Source organism: Delphinus delphis, chromosome 1, assembly GCF_949987515.2.
Source record: "Delphinus delphis chromosome 1, mDelDel1.2, whole genome shotgun sequence".
Lineage (NCBI taxonomy): Eukaryota > Metazoa > Chordata > Mammalia > Artiodactyla > Delphinidae > Delphinus > Delphinus delphis.
This window is the reverse complement of record NC_082683.1, coordinates 67084461-67096511: the sequence shown is the minus strand read 5'-3', so window position 1 is coordinate 67096511 and position 12051 is coordinate 67084461. Positions and strand designations below refer to the sequence as shown.

At 41.3% G+C, this 12051-nt stretch overlaps 1 protein-coding gene across 4 annotated transcripts in view; it reads right to left on the bottom strand.

Moving 5' to 3' along the window:
• AK5 (adenylate kinase 5) overlaps positions 1-12051 on the bottom strand; it is a 236941-nt gene that overhangs the window by 110102 nt on the left and 114788 nt on the right. For all 4 annotated transcript variants that reach the window (XM_060023864.1, XM_060023872.1, XM_060023881.1 and 1 more), the window contains 2 exons: positions 10567-10657; positions 2883-2959 (listed from right to left, as the gene is read on the bottom strand). In XM_060023864.1, the coding sequence (XP_059879847.1) occupies positions 2883-2959; positions 10567-10657 (168 nt within the window). The remainder of the gene's footprint in view (positions 1-2882; positions 2960-10566; positions 10658-12051) is intronic.

Sequence of the window (12051 nt, the reverse complement as noted above, 5' to 3'; positions counted from 1 at the left end):
AACTACTGAGCCTACACTCTAGAGTCTGCGAGCCACAACTACTGAAGCCCGTGGGCCTAGAGCCCACGCTCAGCAACAAGAGAAGCCACCGCAGTGAGAAGCCCGCACACTGCAGCGAAGAGTAGCCCTCGCTCGCCGCAACTAGAGGAAGCCCGTGAGCAGCAAGGAAGACCCAATGCAGCCAAAAATAAATAAATTAATTTATTAAAAAAAAAAAGTGTTAACTGGAATTGGTGATAGATTACCAGTGACCTTGATAATGGCTTTATTTAGAGTGTGAAAGCATAAACTAGATTTTGGTGTTGGGGTGATCATAGTTTGATTCCTGACTCAACTGCTTGTTAGCTGTTTGGTCTTGAGAGGTCATTTAACCTCTATGAGCTCCAGTTTCCTGAGCTGTAAATTGGGGATAAACAGAGCTACCTTCTTGAGGTACTGTAAAGATTAGCAATAATGCATGTAAACCATAAAACACAGTGTCTGGCTTACAGTAAGTACTCAATAAATGCAAGCCCTTGCTTCATTTAATCTTCTGTCCCCCAAATTGCTGTTCCTTTATAGGTAATGCCTTTTCACTTTTAATATTTTATTTTTGTCCTCTGTGCTCTAGATGTTTTACATTATATGCCAAGTCTTTGCTCAAATCTCACCTCTTTAATGAGGCCGTCCTAGTTAATATTGACTCTCCTGTTTAATACTGTAATCTGCCCCCCCAAACCAGCATTCCTAACCCTCCTACCGTGTTCTACTTTTTTTTTCTTCTCATAGCACTTAACAATCTAGAGAATTTACTAATATATTATGTTTATTGTTTACTATCTGTCTTCCCCACCTGTATGGAAGATCCTTGCCTGTTTTATACAATTAGATATTCCAAGTGCCTAAATGGTACCTGGCACATAGTAGGTGCTCTATTAATATTTGTTGAACTAAATGGAAAAAGAATAGGCGAGGATTTTTTTTTCCTGCTCAGGACTGGATGTGCTTCTTCAATCTGGGGACTTGTTTTTTCTCACCTCTTTAAAGTTCTCAACCATTATCTGTTAAAATGCAGCTCTGCCCCATCCACTCCATTTTATCCTCCTGGAACTCCTGTTAGAATATGTTGACCCAATCATTCTATCCTCAGTGTCTCCTAAGTTCTTTCTTTGACAATGATTTAGCTCTCTGTTTCATTTGAAGGAAATTTCCTCAGCTCTATCATTGTCTGTCTCTCTCTTTTTTTATCGGGGTATAGTTGTTTTACAATGTTGTGTTAGTTTCTACTGTACAGCGAAGTGGAGTTCCCTGTACTGTGTGGCAGGTTCTTATTAGTTATCTCTTTTATATATATTAGTGTATATATGTCAATCCCAATCTCCCAATTCATCCCACCCCCCACCCCTATCACTGTCTCTTTTTAGCTGTATCTAGTCTACTCTTCAACCGTTAATTGAATTTTTATTGCAATGACAATATATTTTTTGTGCCTAGAATTTCTATTTCTTCCTCCCTATTCCTTCCTGCTTCTTCCTTTCCATTCTTTCCTGTACTTGTTTCATGGTTTCTAATCTTCCCTTTATCTCCTTGGATATTTTAAATATTCCCAGATTAAGATTTCTTTCAGGCTTTTCTGTTATCCCCAGTCCTTGGAGTGTGAACCCTTCCATTTGTTTAATCAGCTGGATTTCTTGCTACGGTTCATTCCTTGGTGTGGTCTGTCATTTTGGATGGTGAGCTCACCCTTCACAGTGGTTGTCTGGCATTTGCCCTTGCTGGGGTCTTAAGAGTTAGCAACTGAAAAGGCTCCAGAAAGGCACCACTGAATGGCCTGTCTTTGGAGGTGAGGATGAGGGTGGCAGAGTGCAGGTGTTAAGGAAGGTGCCCTGAGTTCACTTCCCCACTGTGAAACTATTTGCGTAACTGTGGGCAAATTATTCTTGGAGTCTTAATTATAAAATAAAGATAATAATTCCTATTTCCTAGAGATGTTGTGAGGAATTAGTACAATAGTCAAGTTAAGGAACTTAGCACAATGTTTAGTATGTATGAAGTGCTTAATATATGCTAAAAAATATTTTAAATACTTGTCAATATCTTCTCCTTGCTTTGTGATATAAGGGAAGAAACATAATGTTTGTGAAAATAGCTTCTGAATATGTATATGAAACAGAGAGACAGCCATTACATTTGGACACTGGTCAGATCTATCCTCTTTATTTGTTACACATATTAGCTGAAAATGGGGGGAAAACAATTCCAGAAGAACATGCTCACTTGGCTTTCAGCCACCACAGAGGAGCACTGATGGGAGGTGGAAGGAAATTTCAGACATGATGCTTTTTAAAAAATAAGGCCTAATTAGAGACTAGGATCATTTGCCAACTATTTTGGATCATTCAAATAGAGCAGGAGGAAGAGTTCTTCTTCTGAGAAAAAAATGACCCAGATAAATTTCTTTGGTTTTATTCAAATAGAAAATATATTAATATCTTGGCTGTGTTGTCCTTGGTCATCAGTCTCTTTCAAAGGTTAGAAAGAGAAAAGCAGAGCCCTGAACCTGTAACCAATGCTTAGTAAATACCGTGGGCTTATTACAGGGAAGGGCTAGAGACACAGGCAAATTCTTGGCCAAGAGAACCTCATGTAACTTCACTTCTATCTCATGTAACTTTTGACCACAAATCTTTCCTCAATTAATTGCCACTTTGAATCTGTGGATAAGGGAGGGTTAAAGGGCCAAAGTTAATGTATAAAAGCTGTATGATTTATCATGGAATAGATTATTTTAGTTCTCTGTAAACATTTCACAGAATGATTTGTAATTCTAATTTTCATGAAACATTTATAAAGACTAAAATTAGAAACATTTAAATAGAGAAATATTTTTAGATTCTAAGTACCTGATCTTCATAATCAGATCCTGTATCAGTGATCTCTCCAGTGTCCAACAGCATCGAAGGATCAAGGTCACTTGAACCTAAGATTAGGAAAACAAAGATTACCTGATGGAGGCCATCCGTATATATTTCTGAGGCAAACAAATGCCCACCAAGTTTCCATATTGTCTTATTTACAAATATTTCCAGACTCTTCCCATCTGCCAGGCACTGTTTGGCCTGCAGATGGAAAATGCAGATGTAACAGAGCAGGACCCTATGGGGCCTTCCCAGGACAGACCCCCTCCTCCATATCCTCTGCTTTAGCTCCTCTCTGAAGTACCTAGATAACAGTATCTGATGCACATTTCCTGCGTTGTTTTACAGAGGTTAAAACCACCACTAAATGGAAGAAATTAACTACATGACGATCATGAACACCTAGCTCCCAGATCTACTAGTGCCTAAGGATTGAGAATGTTAACCCCTGTGACACCGCCCAGTTACCTCACCATCAACCAATCAGAGAGCTGTGCACGAGCTGATCACATACCCTGGGACACCTCTCCCTCACCTGGCTTTTAAAAATACTTTGTTGAAACCCACAGAGAATTTGGGCTTTTTGAGCACTAGCTCTTCTGAACTCCTTGTTGGTCACCCTGCAATAAATGCTGCACTTTCCTTCACCACAACCCGGTGTCAGTAGACTGGTTTTACTGCATGTGGGGGAGTAGACCCAAGTACAGTTTGGTAACACAGATACCTAGACACTGTCTGTGCCCTTAAGAAGACAATGATCTTGTGGAGGAGATGAATTTATCAACAGCAAGGTTCAGAAACCAAAAAGAAAGACTAATTCTGATTAGTAGTGGAGGAGATGATGGGGGTGGGATTCTTCACAAGGAAATAGTTTGTGAGTCTAAACTGTGAGGGTGAATACGGGTGGTCCAGGAGGAGAAGTGGTTTAAGGGTGTGCCATGGTGGCTGAGGAAGAAGGAACACCAGGAGCAAAGTACAGAGTGAGAGTAGAGCAAGGGGTTTCCAGGAAAAGAAGGGCTGAGTTTGCTCACTCCATGAGAACCTGAGAAGTTTTTCCTCTAGCCTTTGGGTCACCTTAGTCCCCGAAGGTGAGAAAAATCAGGTTAACTTAATGTATTAATATAGAGTTTTTTCCCCCTAGGTGCTACAGGTTACACTGAATTACCTTCCCATTAATCCCCAAGGCTCACACTTAAACCAGTAATTTTCTTAATGGGACTCCTGAAGCACAATTGATTCATCGTCCTCATCTAACGACTCTTTCTTGCTGGGAAATATATATTACCTAACTAGCCAGAAAGACAGAATTCAGTGCTGTCCATAGAAAGCCAGGCACCCTGTGAAGAAACCAACCACTCCATGCTTCATTGTAAACTTGCCCTTGCCAAATAACTCTTGTTCAGAATACGCAATGAGTAATGTTTAAAGAAGATGAATCTTCAAAAAAATGTCAAGCATCTCACACACTTCTCAGATATGGACCTCTCCCAGAGATGCTCCTTCCATACTTTCTTCCAGAAAAAGAATCAAGGTGTGTCCCTAAACAGTCTTTCGTCATTTCTACTCTTCTCATCATTACCCCTGCTGTTCACCAAATTGACTAAGTACTAACCCATTATCAAATCGACTAAGTACTAAGCAGTAACACCATTGTTTATTGTGTTTGTAATTAAAAAAAAAATTTTTTTAAGTACAGTAAAGGCTTTCAAAATGGAGATGCTTGACCCATCAAACCATTTTGGAAAAGTAACTAACTGTAGAGCTACCATGTATAGTTGCATAAATGTGTACTGCACAATTCTTGGTGATGCCCTTGGCAACACCAGTGTTAATGAGGTGCTTGTAGAATGGAGTTAGGAGGACTATTAATAAAGTGAGACTAGAGGGGTGATATGGAAACATTTTTAATTTTATATATAATTTTTTAAGTAGAAGGATTATATACTTGTAATTTTTCTGTCTCTGTGTTTTAAATCTTTTTCAGATAAATACTTTTATTTATAAGGTGTACCTTATAAATAAAAGGTGTACCTTAGGGCCAAACTACCTGATGTCTCAGAACCCAGTTGGAAGACCATTTTGCACTTATGTGTTGGGAGACAGTAAAGATGTCAGAAGTAAAACGTACATTTTCCCATTTTAAGATCATGGACATTTTAGAATTTAATATTTCATAGAATCCTACCCTGTCACTTTAGAAAAGAGGAAAATGAGCTGTGGAGAAGTTATATATCTTGGCCAAGGTCATGCACAAAGTGACTGAGATCAAAGACAGAAGTCACTGCTCCCATTTCTAACATAGCCTGCTGACTCCAAGTTGTAAGCAGGCAAAATCCAAATGGCTTTATAAACACGATCTTTCATTACAGTGCTCTATAGGGGAGGACCTTGGAGGAGTGTGCTATCTCTTCTACATTCTGAGAAAATAGGAACAGTGAATGGCCGATGATGAAGTGGGTCACTGGGTGGCTGCGGAAAGGGGAGAATAGAAAGTGGAATAAAGAGGTGTCACTCCAGCCTGTGACAGTCAAGGTGGCTGCTATTGACAGCACCGTTAAAGGCAATGCCAATTTTAACTAGCTTTTGCTACTTCTGCAATACGGATATTATTCACCATTGACTAGTGGTGATAGATACTCACATGATACCCTCCCCTTAGAATTTAGAGTGATTCATGTGCAGCGAGCAACGTGATCTGAACACAAAGGCTCATTAAACATATAGCTGTTTCAGTTCCTGTGTCCTACTTATTTAATTAGAAACTGTTCTTTTGGTCGTTTTAATAAAGTACAATGTGAAGGACTCTTAGACAACCCAGTTAACAGAGATATTACACATTAATATTTGAAAATGGAAAAAGATTATTAGAAAACTATCTTCAGCGATGGTAGAATGAAGAGGTCTTTGTTTAAAAAGCAACTTCTGCTTATAAGGAAGAAGAGATTGGCTTTCCTAATAAAACGTTTTGAACAGAAATTTTATTGTATCATCAAGGGGTGGAATTTCTTGACGTGCTGTTGCTCTTGGCAACAGTTCTAATAGATCATAGAAGGCATAGCTCAGATGATGATTGAATAGCTTTCATTTTCTTTTAGTATTGGTTGCTTGGTTTGCTGAAAATGGGACGTTTAATAACAGTCTAAGGCTTGACATACAAAATAGGGAGGTAAATATAACCATATGTACACATTTTTGCCATCTTTCATTGGATAATTTAACACATAAAACAACTGCAATGATCTTGTTTCTCAAAGACAGCAAAATTAGGACCTTTTGCAAAAGTGATGGTATGGCTTTCGTTTCCCCCTATTTTGAATTTCTTGATTTCTTTTCAGATTTAAAAGTATCCTTCCCATAGATAACAGAGAAAGGTATGAGCTGAAATAGAACCCCACAGGGGGCACTTAGTGTCACTAGTTTTAGACATTGAATGGTCTTCGGAAATATTTTTCAGGTTGTTTCCTTAAATTTAAGTGGGACAATGACAAATTGGCTTCAGAGGTACAGGAAGGCTAACCACACTGCCTTCTGGGACACTGGTAAAGACTTGTTTCCTCCTAGTGGATCTTCGATCTGAAGTTTGAGGAAGGCCCTCCTCCCACTTGGAGTACCAGATAGAGGGAGACTCCTGCAAGGCGGGGTTTCCTGCGCAGTGAAGGGCGACTGCAGATAAAGCTCCTCTCACATTTCTCCTGCCCCGTCTGAGGAAAGCGCTCTCTCCCTTCTCCTGTCTCTTCTGCTAAACCGTCAGCAGCTTTAGGTGGGGTTGTATTTCTTCTCTGAATCTAAGAACAAAACTTAGAAATTCTATGCATTCAATACATATATGCTGAATGACTTAAAAATGGATAAAAGGACAGTTACGTTTCACTTTTGTGGATCTCAATCTTTTTTTTTTAGCATCTTTATTGGAGTATAATTGCTTTACAGTGGTGTGGATCTCAATCTTAATCATTTGCTCCATTCGCTCTTTGAACATTAAATCCCTCCTAAGCGCCTTAGGCATTAGGCACGGAGAATCCAGCTCTAATTCCAACAGGCTTGGAAGTGTTAGTAGCAGTTTGTGTTAGAATTCCTTTGAAGAAGGGCATTGTATTTCTTTGGAAAAAAAATATCCTGGCAGTATTTGGGACTAGAAGGAAGCTCCTCGAGGGAACTGAGTGTTGGGGGACTGTTCTGGGTGAGAAGAGAAGGGGGGATTTTTTTTTTTTTAGTTACTCCGTGACAGCGGTGGGGGAAGGGAGGAAGAGAGGGAGAAGAGGGTAGAAGTCAACCTAGGAAAATGGGGACAGGCTGTGCTGCATAAGATGTGGTCTCTCCCTGCGACCCCTCAAATCCTCAACAAAGATACTAACCTATACTTAACCTTTTTAACGGGACAGCCGCATGCTTTATACACATAAGCCGTTTACTCTTCACAACTGTCCTATGAGGTAGCGCTAATATTCTTTCCTTATAGATGGGGACACTGAAGCTCAGAGACACTGAGTGATGTAGGCAGATGACTCTGCTAGAAGTATTACTGTAAGTTTCCATGGAGGAGGAAACACCACAGACAGGGTGCAGAGGTTCAGGGATGGCATTCTCTGGCCTGGAGGCAAGGAAATGCACACTCTGCTCTGGAGCCAAAGGAAATTTGGTGTGGCTGTGAGTTGATGGGCCCAGGTGAGTAGCCCAGCTGAGGTGGCCAGCTAGAAGAGAAAGGGCTAATGTGGCATCTCGCATGAGATTCATCCCGGGTTTCAAACCAACGCTCACGTATACTCTGTCCTCATGAAGTCCTGCACTCTTGTAAAGGAAATAGATTTTAAACAAACAATCCTATACCTAATTATATAATCACAGTTGCGATGAATGCCCTGAAGGTAAAGGGCAGAGCGCCACACAGGGATGTAGTCTGGGATGGGGTCTGAGAACGTTTCCTTGAGGAAATCACATTTAAACTGAGATACAAAGCAGGACCTGGCCAGATGAAGGACCGGAAGGAGTGAGAGAGTAGAGGGATGCAAATGGATATAGGTGGTTCCAAGTACTTTGTGCAAATGGCCAGAGGCGGGAAGGTACCTGAGGCATTCAGGTGCTGGAGGAAGCTGGTGTGAGGGAGGGGAGAGGTGACGCTCTGACCGGGACATGACCACTGCAGGAAAGCCAAGGATATTTTTGTCACGGTAAGACCCCTGGTGCTCAGCCTGCAGGAAAGTCATGGAAGGTTTTGCTTTGTTTTGGTTTTTGTCAGGGGGCTGCATTCTGGGAGGATCCCCATGGCAGCAACAGGATTCCTAACAGACGGACGGGCCGGGCCAGGAATGATAAAGGCTTCGATGAGTTCGCTAGGGATAGTGAAGGAGGCCCGGACTCCCAAGGTGTCTCTGAGGAACGACGATCCATGATCGGTGTGAGGTGTGAGGGCAGGGAGACTTTTGCCTGGCTCTCTTAAAAGAGAAAAACTGTGTGATCTCCCTTGCATGTGGAACCTAAAAAAGTCAAATACATAGAGGAAGAGAGTAGAATGGTGGTTGCCACAGACACGCAGGTGGGGGAATTGGGGAGATTTTGACCAAAGGGTACAAAGTTGCAGTTACGTAGGAAGAATATGCCTAGAGATCCAATGCACAGCAAGGTGACGACAGTTCATAATATGTATTGAATACTGGAAAATTGCTAAGAGAATATGTTTCAGATGCTCATTCATCAAACACAGAAGAATGGTAACTATATGAAGATGAAGTATGTTAATTAGTTGGACTGTAGTAATCATTTCACAAATCAAATCATTGTGTAGTATATCTTAAACATATACGATTTTTATGTAAAAAATTTAAAGGAATTGAAAGCTATTCACGTGGAGGTGATATGGGAGCAGTGGGGCAGCTGAGATACTGCAGAGAGAGGATTCAGGAGAAGGGAAGAGCCATGGGAGAAAACCTGGGGGCTGCCGTGTCACAGAGCAGAGGCCACGGACATGACTTGTTTAATTGACTGAGTTTAATTGACCAACATTTACAAGCTGGGAGATTTCACCTGCTGGTGCAGGCTCACCAGGGCTGTTACAGATAGAACAAGTTTACTTTAAGGCTGGAGCAGAACCCAGTTTTCAGGGGTCTTGGAAGTGGAAGGGATCTAGGGGGAGTTGAGGCTGTGAGCACAGACCCCTCTGTTCATAAGCTCGGAGTTGTAGAGAGGAAGGAGTGGTCTCCTGGAAGCCTCTGCTATGGGCCAGGCACTGTGCACTCTACCAAGGGGACATGAAGAGGACAAAGACACAGTTTACTGAATTGCACACAAGCCAGCCCAGCTACATCACTATAGGACGAGGCTACTTTGGAGCAACACTACTTGAGAGCCATAAAGTGCTGGGAGTTCTAAAGAAGGGGCCGCTTAAATCTTCTCCTCTGCTCCACTGTTTGGAAACTGAGGGTATCTAGCCGATAGATATTTGTTATTAGAGGTCTAAATGAATGCTCTAAATGAAACATTAAAATAAAAGCACAGGTGTCAGCAGTTTTCAGAGCAGTGGTACTTCTGTTTACATGATCTTACATGCTTCTCAACAACACTCCCTCTTGCCCTGCAATAGGCCATCTTTCTGTAAATATCACTGGAAAATGAGGCAGGCGAGTTTACGTCAGCTGTCTGTGCTCTGCGGGTCTGTCCAGAAAGACTACTGCCTTTTAAAAAAACTCTGTCTTTCTTCGAACCTACTTGCAGTGAGCTTCAAATACGGCTTCAAACTTTTAGGTGTTTAGCCTTTTCCTTTACAGTCCAGAACTTTTGGTCTTTATTCACTGAGGCCATAACTGAGAAGAAAGGTGAGGACTGAGAAAGATTTGAGAGTCATCCACGTAGAATTGATGGTTGAAACCAGGACGGACAAGGAGCTGACCCAGAGAAAGAGTAAAAGAGAGTGAGAGAAGGGTCAAGGACAGAAATGTGAGTACTGCCTACTTAAAGGGGTATGATTACCCTGCACGATTGTCCAACGTCAAACTTCTAGACATAGGAAGACAAGGGGCAGAGACACAACAGGGGCTGTGGGTCGGGATGGGAGCAGCTATCACACCAAAGAGGAGGCATTTCCCAGGTGGCACAGGAGAGACAGGTATGAGTTAGGGAGTTCTGGAGAAACTGTAACTTTTATTGTTGCACAAATTGTGGGTTAGATCATTATAAAATTATAGTAACAGAGGTCCTTTGCTACATTGTGACTGCCTGCTAATTTGCACTTTCAATGACTGGAAGAAAGGCAGTAACTGTTAAGAGCCAGATGTATGGCTCTTTTCTATGTCGTTTTGTGCCTTTATTTTATTTTTTATTTTTTTGCGGTATGCGGGCCTCTCACTGTTGTGGCCCCTCCCGTCGCGGAGCACAGGCTCCGGACACGCAGGCCCAGCGGGCATGGCCCACGGGCCCAGCCGCTCCTTGGCATGTGGGATCCTCCCGGACCGGGGCACGAACCTGCGTCCCCTGCATCAGGCAGGTGGACTCCCAACCACTGCGCCACCAGGGAAGCCCAGTGCCTTTATTTTTACGCCAGAAGTTGTAAAGACCTGAGGACAACATCATGCTTACGACCTTACGGCAGTTTGTTGAGCTCCAACCTTACTACAAAGCCCTAGACGCTTGGCAGGGGATCAGGGTATACTGTAGTCCAAAGGACACAGTGACTTACCTGCTGCAGCCTCTTTGTTTGGAAATAACTTGCTGTCAACTGCCATGCTGATGTCATAGAACACCTCATCCTCGTCTCGGTCGGCATCAAACTGGGAGAAATCAGGACAGACACGTTGGGAACATGAGGATACATAAATTAATTCATTCCAAAATATAATGAACATGCATCACACAACTGTATCTCTAATGAAGCAGGACAACAGGAACTGAGTCTTTAATCAGATATTTAGAGGGTTTTTCAAGCCCGGACCTCATATCAAACAGAGAGGGGTGTTAGGGAGTAAGTGTACAGTCACTAACGGTTAAGAAAATTGTGTAGAATTTTCTTAATTTCTAAAACAAGCTTTGGAAAAACCCATAACTTGTGCTTTTCTGGCTCCTTAGTTTTGTTTTGAAATCTTCCCTGCCGCCGCCTCCTTCATGAAAAAATATTTCTAAACAACATGGGGATAGATTTTCTAATTTATTGTTAACAAAAGAAAAAAGAGACCCCTCAAACCAAATTTTAGCTACTATACAAATACTATAGATGCTATCCTATAGGTATAGTCTACAGACACTATCGGTTTAGATGTAACAAAAATTATGGATTCAAATATTTTACCATTCTCTAAAATTTACAAAATTTTAAATATTAAAAATGTGGTTACATTTATAAATCCCCTATTTCCCAAGTTGTTCAGTGGTTTTTAAATATTTATTTATTTGGCTGTGCTGGGTCTTAGTTGCAGCACGTGGGATCTTCATTGCTGCGTGCGGGGTCTTTAGTTGCAGCATGTGAGATCTAGTTCCTTGACCAGGGATTGAACTGGGGCCCCCTGCACTGGGTGTGTGGAGTCTTAGCCACTGGACCACCAGGGAAGTCCCTCAGTGCTTTTTAGAAATACACTTTTGTCTCTTTGTTTTTTTAAAATAGGCTTACTGAGTTATAACTGATATACAATAAACTGCATATATTTAAAGTGTACAAAACGGTAAGCTTTGACATCTGTATACACCTGTGAAACCATCATAAAAATCAAAATAGTGAACATCTCCATCACCTCCCCCCAAAGTTCCCTGGTGCCCCTTGGGAATCCCTTCCTCCTGCCCCACCCCCCCATCAGGTAATCATTGATATGTTTTCTGTGACTAGAGATTACTTTGCATCTTCTAGAATTTCATGTAAAAGGAATTGTACAACATGAAATATTTTTGTCTGGATTCTTTCACTTTCCACAATTATTTTGAGATTTATCAAGTTTATTCCTTTTCATTGCTGAGTAGTATTCCATTGTATGGATATACTATTAATTCCATCCTGGGTATGTTTCATCTTGGACATTGTAGTTTTTATCCATAGATGTTTGATTTGAGTCTTTAAAAATATCTATGTCTCTATTTAAGGTTTTAAACACATGAACTACAATTATAACTTCTAATATCCTTCTCTACTGATTCCTACAACTGAGTTGGTTTTCACTGATTTCCCCCATTATTATGG